At 40.1% G+C, this 12,565-nt stretch overlaps 1 protein-coding gene across 1 annotated transcript in view; it reads left to right on the forward strand.

Moving 5' to 3' along the window:
- Positions 1-11,634, forward strand: part of LOC5574602 (protein RUFY3) — a gene marked incomplete at its 5' end in the record, with an annotated part of 59,549 nt that extends 47,915 nt beyond the window's left edge. The window contains 2 exons of the mRNA XM_001655164.2: positions 10,828-11,044; positions 11,103-11,634. Of these exons, the coding sequence (XP_001655214.2) occupies positions 10,828-11,044; positions 11,103-11,510 (625 nt within the window). The remainder of the gene's footprint in view (positions 1-10,827; positions 11,045-11,102) is intronic.
- Positions 11,635-12,565: the final 931 nt, after the last annotated feature.

Raw genomic sequence — 12,565 nt, forward strand, 5'->3', positions numbered from 1 at the left:
TAATGAGAATTACGGGAAACGATAAGCTATTCGCACTTAAATATTTTGTAACTGAAACTCAAAAACGACTGAAATTTATGCGTCTTTTGACATTCAATATTCAGTCACCTACTTTTACATAGTTGTTAGAAATGAACGTCACCTTTGTAAATCTAGGCTTTTTAAGCTATGCAAGTGCAAAGCATAGCTCATTTTTGTGTTCATTGGAACTTAATTTTACATGAAAATAAATTTGCTAGACGATATCCTGCAAACCATCAAGTCTGTTTTCAAACATGGCCAGTTCACGATGTAAGTTGTTTCGTTTTCATTCATTTTGAAAAGTCTTCATTTGTGTCAAATTGTCGCAATCGATGGCGGTCTAGTTTTACTTAAAGTAGTGCGTGATTATTTTACGAGTGCGGTAGTGATGGAAATGACCGGGAAAATTCGGATGGCAAAAAATATAATGTTTTGTTCTTCTGGTTATCGTTTATGCTACCACACGATTCCTGCAAAAGATGCTGATATTGAATAGTTCAAAAGCTGATCTAGTGAATGGTGTGACACAAATAAATATTAATGATCATAGTGATCAATAATCTAATCGATTCATAATTAACTCATATTTATGATGTTGAAATGGGAATGGAGTGTTTAGTGCTTCCATGTTTCTGATCTGTAATCTAAGATTTCTGTTAATTCCTGTAAAAGGATCTAATTACTGAATAGCTAATATACAGTACGATAAGTACAGGAAAAATTCTTATGATAAAGGTAAGAGGGTGAGTGCTCTTATTCTTCGTTTATTTGCCGGCATGGCGTGAACTCTGCAGAAATTTACTTTTACGTCATGATGTAAAAGTAAATCATTATAGATTTCACGCCATGCCGTTTTTTTTGTTTTGTTGGTATCATGTTATTTTAAGAACGGATGTAAATTTATGTCAAATGATTCGCTTCTTTCATGTGCATCTATGAAGACCTAAATTTACATGAATTTTTCGAAGAGTGTTGTTGAATTGTTGTACCCAGCACAGTACCCAGAAATCATAGTTTTCTCAAGCATAATAAATTTATTAATTCATTGACCCTCAACTTACATGTTGCTTAAGGGGACACGGGAGACCGTGTTATTTTCCCTATCTTTCGTCTCACTCTAACACTAATCATCAAAACTTTGTGGAAGCAAATCTCGAGTTTTAGTGAACCGATGAAGCTGAAAATTTATCGGGTTGTGCACTACATATATAGAATCATAGTGATACATTTTTGCATCGATATATGGAGTGGTTCTTGGGATTTGCTTCTTGAAATGGATAGGGTGATTATGATGACGTCCCGTGCGGCCTTAAGGCGAAGTAGGCCGTCATTGTAATTTGTATCAACGGTGCGATGATTGTTGCTGATTCATATCACGATTTTGAATCAAAGAAAATCAGTTGGTTTTGCACTGACACATCTGAAAAAGTATCAGTATATCTTATGTATGTTGGCGCGTACTGTTATCCTTTTCAAGTCAGTATGAACTATCAAGAATTAGTTTTATCATTTTGAAAATGCACGCAGTAAAGCCATCATTGCTACCAAAACGAATGAGGTCGTCATTGGAATTTGTACGCGTCGTTGATGATTGTTGCTAATTCATCTCACGATTTCGAATCAAAGAAAATCAGTTGGTTTTGCACTGACACAGCTTTAAAAGTATCAGCATACTTTATGCATGTTAGCGCCTACAGTGATACCTTTTTCAAGTCAATATAAACTACCAAGACTGATTTTTATCACTTTTAAATTGCATGCTGAAAAGTCATCATTCTGCCAAAACGAATGACAGGCTACTTAGCCTTAAGGCAATAAATTACAATGGGGCTCTGCACAAAAATCAGCCCCTCTCTTTCAGAGTTGCTTGCTGTCACTATCATCGCTTGAAATTTGCTGATTTGTACAGGCCGACTGCGATACAATTCGAATCATTCCGTATCACATCAACATCATGCTGTCTACTCCATCACCAGTGCATTGATGGTGATAGACTATGGATATCACTGATGGGTCAAGTTTAGCCTTAAATTAAGCAATTAAAATGGCAATTTATCGGTACGATATTCTTAATAGTGCTGCAGACGAATTAAAACTGTGTGTTGGTCACTGAAAAACATTAATAGCGTGGGTAATTACCACGTGATCACTCATTCTGCAGTGATTGTGATCTAGAGTGCGATGTCGCCATCTGTTGGTCCATCGGCCAAACACACCGATTTTAGCATTGGGCGTACATGTCATCGTGACTATGATTTTGATCGGGATTTGTTCTAAGTGTTACGTCTGTTTGTCTGTGCCTTTACTCTTCCATGAAAAAAGTAAACAACAAGGCCAGTGAACGTCAAAATCTCATACTAAATCAAAAGAGTGCAGAGCCCCATGGGTCAATGCACAAAAATCTTCCTCTCTCTTTCACTCTTACATAAAATTTGTAAACAACAAGGCCAGTAATCGTCAAAATCCCATACAGAATCAAAACAGTGCAGAGTCCTATAAATTCCCAAAGAGTGAACACCGCATAGTTAACACCTGATAATAGTTAACTCATGCATGTAAAACTAATAAATTGAACAAGTATATTGCTTTTTATTTCCGAGTGATGATTGGTTTGATCGCATTTTACTAACCATTTAGAACGATTTGAAAACAATCATCATCATCGACAGAGAAAAGGCAGTGCTAACGTGTTCATTTTTTATATTCTTTGAAGCTCACGGTGGTGCTCTTGCATGGAAATTAAAAATCCGAAATTTTCATGCAGGTATGTTTTTCAGAGAAAACACTCCCAGAAAAATTAGATTTTCAAGAACTTCGATACACAAACTATGTTAAAACTTGCTTTAATCATAAAATCATGTACGACAAAAGTTCGTAGAACTGAATGAACTACTATGTACAGGTATTTGCGATAAGTTTTGATGTTTCGTTCGGTAATTATGATTTATAATAGCTTGAAAATAGCCCAAAAACACATAATTAAATAACCTAAATTTACTCTAAATTGACTGAAATTTTGACCAGAAGTTCATTATGACATTTATGACATGAAAAATCAAAGTATTGGTTGGCTGGGGAGTTTCCAAACATTTCTGGAAATATGAATAGGTTTAGTCCTAGTCCCTATAGATGCTAGCTGTTCAGACCTATCCACCACCCAGTTTCCGTTGTTGGCTGTTATGCCGTATGGATCAGTAACACCACGTCAGTCTTCGTTTCTGAGACTGACTGCCAAAAAGTGGTTTAAGTTCAACTGTGTTACAGAAACCTTACATCTAGTTTTCACTGGAAACAAGAAGCATGGCGTCTGATTATTGCTTATTGCTTATACCAAACATATCATAAGTTATTTACATTTTAAAAGATTCTTGAAGAGTATGTAAAAATACCATAGTCGAAAGGAACGTTGACACATGATAGGTGTTTGATCTCCAAGCTGAATGAATAATTTATTTCGGATTTTCTGGAGAGTCTTCCTAATTATATAAAAATTATAAAAACTTATGTTTTGGTTTGGATAAATAAAAATGTCCCAACCCTTCAAAAGTGATTTGTCCAAAATCCACTATAACACTAAAAATTAATTTCCTGCAAATTGATGAACCGATAGATCTGCGAAAAGAACTACTTCATTATTGCAAGAACAGCTGTACTTACACAGGGAACCAACAGACGCTACGCAGGATCAGTAGACTCCTCAATATGTAAATACTGGTGCTCTCATTATTATAACAAGCAATATCGGCGCCGGATGCATCCGAACGCAGGTCAATTTAGGGATGGGAGGGAAATGTTGACGGAAGCCGAGGAGTCCTAAGTAAACACTGGGAGTTTGGAAATGGGAAAGGGTTGGATAAAGGATTCGGTTTGGTAAAAGATAAATATATAATTTGAAATTAACGCGCCTAACCGGATTCGCAAAATTACTCGATTAACACATTAAACGCCAAACAAGTGTTAGTCGCTCGCCCCACATGAAAAAGCGACAAGATCAAAGGATCAAATACTTCCTACTAATGCGATCCGCGACACTCATCGTGCTACGCGAATAACGTGCGGCATGTTTGATCCTGTCCTCATCGCCCGCCCCCTCAGGAGCAAGCGTCAAGGTCGAAGGATTAAACACTACTCCTAGAGTTTTTCAAATAAATTGTATGCAAAAACAGCCCCAGAAGTTATTCTCGAGACAAAATGATCAATTTATTCATAGAAAATACTTATTCTGCCATACGGAAAACATGCACACTCAATCACGATTTTCTTGTTCGGTAATTTTTAATACTGGGTACGAATTGTAAATCATAAAAAATACCGAACTTTCAGCTTTTTGATTGAAAATTTCTGATGTTCAGTAATAATTTTTACTTTTTACTGAACTACGGTAGCTGTCAGACCCAAAGTCAGGCCGAAAAGTCAGTAAAAACAATTACCGACTATGTTTTTTACTGACTTGTCGTTAAAATCAAATCAAAACAAACTGATGCGCATGCGAGCAAGTGTCAAATCAGAATCTCTTGCTGTAAAATCGTCCGGCGCCGGGAGACACGGCTATGGCAACCAAACGTTTCCTGCACCTATTTTGCACCATGGGCTGCAAAACGGTGAGTCGACAACAAGGAAGGAGCGTTCAACACAGCTCTGGTCCTCACAAGTTCCTACCTCACGCTTCCACGGGTCAAACGATGACAAAGACCGCCAGCTAAGGGTTGCGTACTTAGCTGGTAGTGCAGCCTGGGCACTGTTGTCCTTCTGACATTAGCTAGATTGAGGAGGTACGTCTCGAGCGTCTGTTCACCAGGAGGTGCGGCTCAAACAGCGTCTGTTCTGGTATCCAGCGGCTGAGCCAGAAATGCTGAATCGCGCACAGCTAAATCCAAGGTGGTAGCCCCATCAGCGCGATCGTCCTAGTGTTAGTTGGGACGTTAAACAGAGCTGGCACGATGGCGCTCCGGCGAGACAGGAGTGTTGGCGTAGGCCCAATAAGCCACCCGTAAAAAACCTTATTGCGAATTACATAGGAGATAATACGACCCGGAACAATCGGCAAAGACCCACGCGACGAAATAAGGATTACGATTGGAAACTTGGAACATGGAACTGCAAGTCACTTGGTTTCGCAGGTTGCGACAGGATAATCTATGACGAACTACATCCCCGTAACTTCGATATCGTAGCGCTGCAGGAACTTTGTTGGACTGGACAGAAGGTGTGGAAAAGCGGGCATCGAGCGGTTACCTTCTGACAAAGCTGTGGCACCACAAATGAGCTAGGAACTGGCTTCATAGTGTTGGGCAAGATGCGACAACGCGTTATCGGGTGGCAGCCGATCAACGCAAGGATGTGCAAGATGAGGATAAAAGGCCGTTTCTTCAACTACAGCATCATCAACGTACACTGCCCACACGAAGGGAGACCCGACGACGAGAAGGAGACGTTTTACGCGCAGCTGGAGCAGATTTATGACGGATGCTCGCCGCGTGACGTGAAAATCGTTGTTGGCGACATGAACGCACAGGTAGGACGAGAGGAGATGTACAGACCGGTGATCGGGCGGAACAGTCTGCACGCCGTATCTAACGACAACGGCCAACGATGCGTCAATTTTGCAGCCTCTCATGGTATGGTAGTCCGAAGCACCTTCTTCCCCCGTAAAGATATCCATAAGACCACCTGGAGATCACCCGATAACCTAACCGAGAACCAAATCGACCACGTTCTAATCGACGGAAAATTCTTCTCTGACATTACCAATGTTCGCACATACCGCAGTGCGAATATAGATTCGGATCACTACCTAGTTGCTATATGCATGCGCTCAAAACTTTCGACGGTGACAACCTCGCGTCGAAGCCGAACGCCGCGGCTTAACATCGAGCGACTACGGGACTCAGAAGTAGCCCAAGAATACGCGCAGCAGTTGGAAGTGGCCCTACCAACGGAAGAGCAGCTCGGCGCCGCCACTCTTGAAGATGGCTGAAGGCACATAAGATCCGCCATAGGTAGCACCGCAACAGCAGCACTAGGTCCAGCGGCCCCGAATCAGAGAAATGACTGGTACGACGGCGAATGCGAGCAGTTGAAGAATGAGAAGAATGCAGCATGGGCGAGAATGCTGCAACACCGCACGAGAGCGAACGAGGCACGGTATAAACAGGCGCGGAACAGACAAAACTCGATCTTCCGAAGAAAAAAGCGCCATCAAGAAGAACGAGATCGCGAAGCGATGGAAGAGCTGTTCCGCGCTAAAGACACACGGAAGTTCTACGAGAAGCTTAACCGTTCGCGCAAAGGCTTTGTGCCACAAGCCGACATGTGCAGAGACTTTGACGGAAATCTTCTCACGAACGAACGTGAGGTGGTCGAAAGGTGGCGGCAGCACTACGACGAGCACCTTAATGGTGATGTGGCCAGTAGCGGAGGTGGCACGGAAATAACTTTGGGAGCACGCGCGGACGACGAAAGACTTCCGCCTCCAGATCTCCAAGAGGTAGAAACGGAGATTAGACGGTTGAAAAACAACAAAGCCGCTGGAGTGGACCAACTTCCTAGCGAGTTGCTAAAATACGGTGGTGATGCACTGGCAAGAGCGCTGCACTGGGTTATTTCCAAGATTTGGGAGGAGGAAGTATTGCCGGAGGAGTGGATGGAAGGTGTCGTGTGTCCCATCTACAAAAAGGGCGACAAGTTGGATTGCGCCAATTATCGTGCGATCACAATTTTGAGCGCCGCTTACAAGGTACTCTCCCAAATTCTATGCCGCCGTCTATCACCAATTGCTAGAGAATTCGTTGGACAATATCAGGCAGGATTTATGGGCGAACGAGCAACAACGGACCAGATATTCGCCATCCGCCAGGTGTTGCAGAAATGCCGCGAATACAATGTACCCACACATCATTTATTCATCGATTTTAAATCGGCCTATGATACAATCGATCGAGAACAGCTATGGCAGATTATGCACGAATACGGTTTCCCGGACAAACTGATAAGATTGATCAAGGCGACGATGGAGCGAGTGATGTGCGTAGTCCGAGTATCAGGGACACTCTCGAGTCCCTTCGAATCTCGCAGAGGGTTACGGCAAGGTGATGGCCTTTCGTGTTTACTGTTCAACATTGCTTTAAAGGGTGTGATAAGAAGAGCGGGGATAGACACGAGTGGCACGATTTTCAGAAAGTCCGTTCAGTTACTTGGTTTCGCCGACGACATTGATATCGTAGCACGGAACTTTGAGACGATGGCGGATACGTACATCCGACTAAGGGCTGAAGCTAGGCGAATCGGACTGAACATCAATGTGTCAAAGACGAAGTACATGATAGCGAAGGGCTCAAGAGAAGACACGGCACGCCCCCCACCTCGAGTTCATATTGACGGTGATGAAATCGAGGTTGTCGAAGAATTCGTGTACTTGGGCTCACTGGTGACCGCCGACAACGACACCAGCAGAGAAATCCAGAGACGCATCGTTGCTGGAAATCGTGCCTACTTTGGACTCCACAGAACGCTCCGATCGAGCAAAGTTCGCCATCGCACGAAGTTGACCATCTACAAGACGCTGATTAGACCGGTACTCCTCTATGGGCACGAAACATGGACCCTACGTGCAGAGGATCAACGCGCCCTTGGTGTTTTCGAACGGAAGGTGTTGCGGACCATCTACGGCGGAGTGCAGATGGAAGACGGAACGTGGAGAAGGCGGATGAACCATGAATTGCACCAGTTGCTGGGAGAACCAACCATTATCCACCTCGCAAAAATTGGGAGGCTGCGGTGGGCCGGGCATGTCACCAGAATGTCGGATACCAACCCGGTGAAAATGGTTCTCGAAAACAATCCGACCGGCACAAGACGACGTGGTGCGCAGCGAGCAAGATGGGTCGATCAAGTTGAGGACGATCTGCGGACCCTTCGCAGAATGCGTGGCTGGCAACGGGCAGCCATGGACCGAGTCGAATGGAGACGTCTCCTACGTACAGCAGAGGCCACCCAGGCCTTAGCCTGACTGGTAAGGTAAGTAACCTATTTTGCGCTTTCTCGTGGTAAGTAGTCGAAATTTAGTGAGAAATTCAACCATTTTAAGCAACCAAAAAGGCTCAGGACGATTTAACTGCTTACGTTGGTAAATTCGGTTGATTTCCATACAAGAGGTAATTTCATCTGCATCATTGAGTTTGCCTCTTGTATGCAAACCAACCAAATAATGATTTTGTCACACATTTTTCGATTACTTCCACTGAGATATGAGCATACCGTAGATGTTGATTCGCACGAAAAATGTATGGCGATGTCCATATGCCGATTGGGTTTTAATTTGTATTGATTTCTGAAAAAAAAACAGTATCCGGAGAAGCAAAGTATGAAGCATGGGAAACTGGAAAGCCAGTCAAAACGCTCTACAATTTTACTGAATAAGTCAGTATTTTCCATCAATCAAAACATATTTTGATTTACTGGGTTTTTTCGGTAATCGTAAAAATTACCGAAAAAACCGTAGTTCCAAAACCCAGTAAAATTTTACTGGGGTCGGTAATCTGAATTGGCTGTGTGTGTAAAATGTAATCAAAATCGAAGATTATCGGTTATGTTTTTCAATAATTTCGACTCATTGTGGGTGTAATTCTCATGTTAAGTAATTGTTATGCCAGAAAGATGTTTCTACTGATATATGGCTAATCAAATTTTGACAAGTAAGCCAGGAATATAAAAGGTAGGGGCATTAACATTTCAGGACATACAAATTAATTCAAATCCGTATAACCAGTCTGCTTGATCCACTTGCCCCATACCATTATTTTGTTCGTTCTTCAAGGACGCGAATGTTTCAAATTTGCTAAATTTGGTTATTTTCAGATACCGTCATACGGGGTAACTTGCAACAACTTTCAACTTCAAAGCTATTTGGATTAAAATTTTGAGGATTCAGATGAGACAAAAACAATTTGGTACCCTAATAGCCACCTAAAGAATACCACGCCGTATTAACTTTACCAGTATTTGGTTGTCTGGGATCAGGAAAGACGCAAAATATCAATTTTTAATGCTATCCCTGATGTGGGGTAACATGTAACACACAGTGCTACTCAAAGTTTACTATTAAAAACTTAACCTATATCGTATTATTATGATCATTTAATAATTTTCGGTAAAAGCATGACAGTAATCAAAAACAGGCTACACTACTCTAGAAAACTAATTAATGTTGATTTAATTTTGAGTATTAAACTAATTCTATTGAAAACTCTATTGGCATTGCATAGGGTGTCCACACGGGGAAATTCCAGCATATCATAAGTCTTGACAGTTGTTGGAAAGCCATCAAAACCGTTTAAATGAAACTTTTCTACAAATACAATGGTATTCCAGGTAATACTCCACATAACTTATTGTTTATACATATTTAAATCCAGTGGCGATTCCCTAACCTCAAATCTACCTGTTCCATGAATAGAAATTCTTGAATTTCAGTAACAAATTTGCATCTATTGAGATGAGATTTGTTAGAAAGGACTGTTCCAATAATTTACTGTTTGGTTATTAATCAAATTCTACCGAAATAACCATTTTTAGATTCGTAGAACAGGTAAAAAGTGAGGTTACGAGTCGCCTCTGTTTAAATCAAAGCCACACATATTGATTGACACATGTCACATATTGATATGCAAGTCTTAAAATGGTCCTTGTTGGTATTTTGACATAACTTTCATCATATTTCATGCAGAAAGTTCCCAATGGCAGACCTTCAAGTTAATTTTTTTACAGATTTTCAAAACTATTCATTATTTTCATGAAGAAAATAAAACTAAATCTAACAATAATGCGATTCATGTAAATTTTCAAATATTTAGTACCAAACATGTACTGAATTGATGTACCTCAATCAATTCTTTAATGTTACTGAACAAATTTTAATGTTACCTCAATCAATTATTTTAATGTTACAGAACATATATATGTTCAATTTTACCTTTTCGTGTGTTTTCGATGACGGACGACAAGAAATACTAAACAATTGAGATTGCTGTTGCAAGGTACCCCTTAAGGGTAGTCGAAAACGTTTTTGAATTTTTATAGTGTTTGAGCCTCAAATTATCAATTTTTTTATATTGTCTATTTGTACACTAGTAAGTACTGTAACGGATAGCATATGCCTCAAATGACATATTTCTACCGTTTGTGTGGTACGAGGAACGGTTTTCAGCATTAATTTCATACAATCCAACATGTAATCTGATTTTCACCTCCAGCATACCAACTAAAAAACAAAAAAATCTTAAATCCTCGCCAAAATCTTCTGTTGTATACTTGAGGTCAATAAATGGCGGAATAAATTATAATAACTTAAATCAATGCTGAACGAAACGACAATTCGGTTATATGTCGAAGTGTTGCAAGTTTCACCCCTGTGTAAGTTACACCGTTTGACGGTAATCGATTTATTTTTCTTGAATATCACAATATTTTAAACGAATATAAATAGACCGTTTTGTGTCAATATGATTTTCATTTTAAGTAATTAGAAGTACAATCATACAGCTAATGCAATAATAAATTTCATAAAAAATAGTATTGAAAAGTCAATTCAATCGTGAGCATTATAAAACATGTAAAAGTTTATATATTTATCCTATATGTAGCAACATTGAGTGTTTTTCAAACCACATTGCAGGGTAGTGTATTTCAACCTGTTTCCTTCCTAACGCTTGATTTCGCTTATTTTTAACCTTAGTATATAAATAGATATATTATAGATGTAAAGTATCTGGTTTCAGATCCTTAACCAAATTTACTTCCTATGCACAGATACAACTCCGAAACCGTTAGCCTGAATGCTTTACAGGAAACTTCGCAAGCCTTATCGCTCCAGGTGGTTTCTTGCGAACAACGAGCAACACGTGCCGAGGCCGATTTGCGCATAGAACGAGAATGGCGAACCGCCATGCAGGAGAATGAAGTGAAGCATAAGGAACAGATCAGCAGCCTACAGTTAGAACTACGACAACTCACTGATGAGCTAAAGGTGATACCTTTACCTGACAACTGACTTGGATATGTAATACAAACCTTTTATTTTTCAGCAACACGATCGTACCAAAGCTGAACTAGTGCAATTACGAAAACAGTGGGAAGAAGATCAACGTACTCTCGAAGAATTAGGAATTCAACTAAGCGTTAGCAAGTTGCAGATTTCCGATTTGAAAGAGAAAACTTCACATCAAAGTAGTGATGGAAGACTTGGTTCTGAGGCAAATAGCGGGACAGGATCCTGGACCCCGGATAAAGGCGTTTCGAACTGTAAAAGCTGCAGTAAAGAATTCAGTATGACTCGTCGGAAGCACCATTGTCGTAGTTGTGGGGATATTTTCTGCTCGAGCTGTTCCGAGCACGTGTCTGTGATACCAGGCGAGGCCAATGGAAAACCAGTCCGGGTTTGCGATTCCTGCTGGCAGAAATTAGCAAGTAGCAGTCCTCCTGGTGCCAATTAAGAGTCCAAAGTTGGGCACATACCTTTTTATTGCTTCTTTCGTAGACAAAGTTGCTACAATGTCCATAGGGTTTTATTGAAGACCGTGCAAATTGAAAATTATGATGTAGTGAAAATTATAAATGATGACCATGCCTTAACGACACACAGAAAAATAGTTTAAAATAAACCACGAAACGACATCAGAATTAATGTTTGTAAGATAAAAGAGATATTTCGCTGTTTTATACAAATTATTTATAAATTAGAAATATTGTTTTGAAAATAAAATATTTATTATTATATGAAATGAAATCTGCAGAGACGCCAGTAGCTTGTAATTTCCAAGTGATGTCACTTCCTGTCATGACTTCCCATATCCAAGCCTGACGCTTTTTCTGTGACACTCCGCAAAAGGAAAACATTTATAGTGTCTAAAGAAAAAAATCTTCCTCTATTTCAGTGATCACAAACTGGTACTACACGTGCACTAACTCAAATGTTGTTTCCTTTAAGTTTATTTCATCCCTAGCTTAAATTTGTCAAATTGACTAGAGAAAATTTTAATACATTTACCTAAAATTTCGTTACTGTCTCTCTGGTATGAACAGTATAAAAAAGAATATTGCAAAATTCAAACCAAATAAAATTGGTGATTTATCTAAGCTGAATTGCAAAAGAGTAAAATATACAAATTCTCCAATTCAAAGCATGTTATTGTACGTTATTTGGCCCTATCAATTGTTCTAGACAGATGATATATATACAGTGGGTTTCCGTTTTTGGCAACAAAGTCGAAATTTTCAGTTGTTGCGTCACCTCTTTAAAAAATTCGAACAAAGAGGGAACGTTGATGATGAAATTGCCACACTATGAAATTGCTCTAACTTTTTAACCGTTAGGTAGAATTTAATGAAAATTGGGGTGGATTTATTTTGTCCAGAAGGCCAAAGCTAAGGCTGGGCTTCGAACGTTCAAGGTATAAAAGGCCCCTAATCGCGACGAGAAGCAGAACAAGTCCGCCAAAACCCGTGCCAGGAAGTTGTACCTCAACATGCTGACGAAAGTTGAATGCTG

The sequence above is a fragment of the Aedes aegypti genome, chromosome 1 (assembly GCF_002204515.2).
Source record: "Aedes aegypti strain LVP_AGWG chromosome 1, AaegL5.0 Primary Assembly, whole genome shotgun sequence".
In the NCBI taxonomy this organism is placed as follows: Eukaryota; Metazoa; Arthropoda; class Insecta; order Diptera; family Culicidae; genus Aedes; species Aedes aegypti.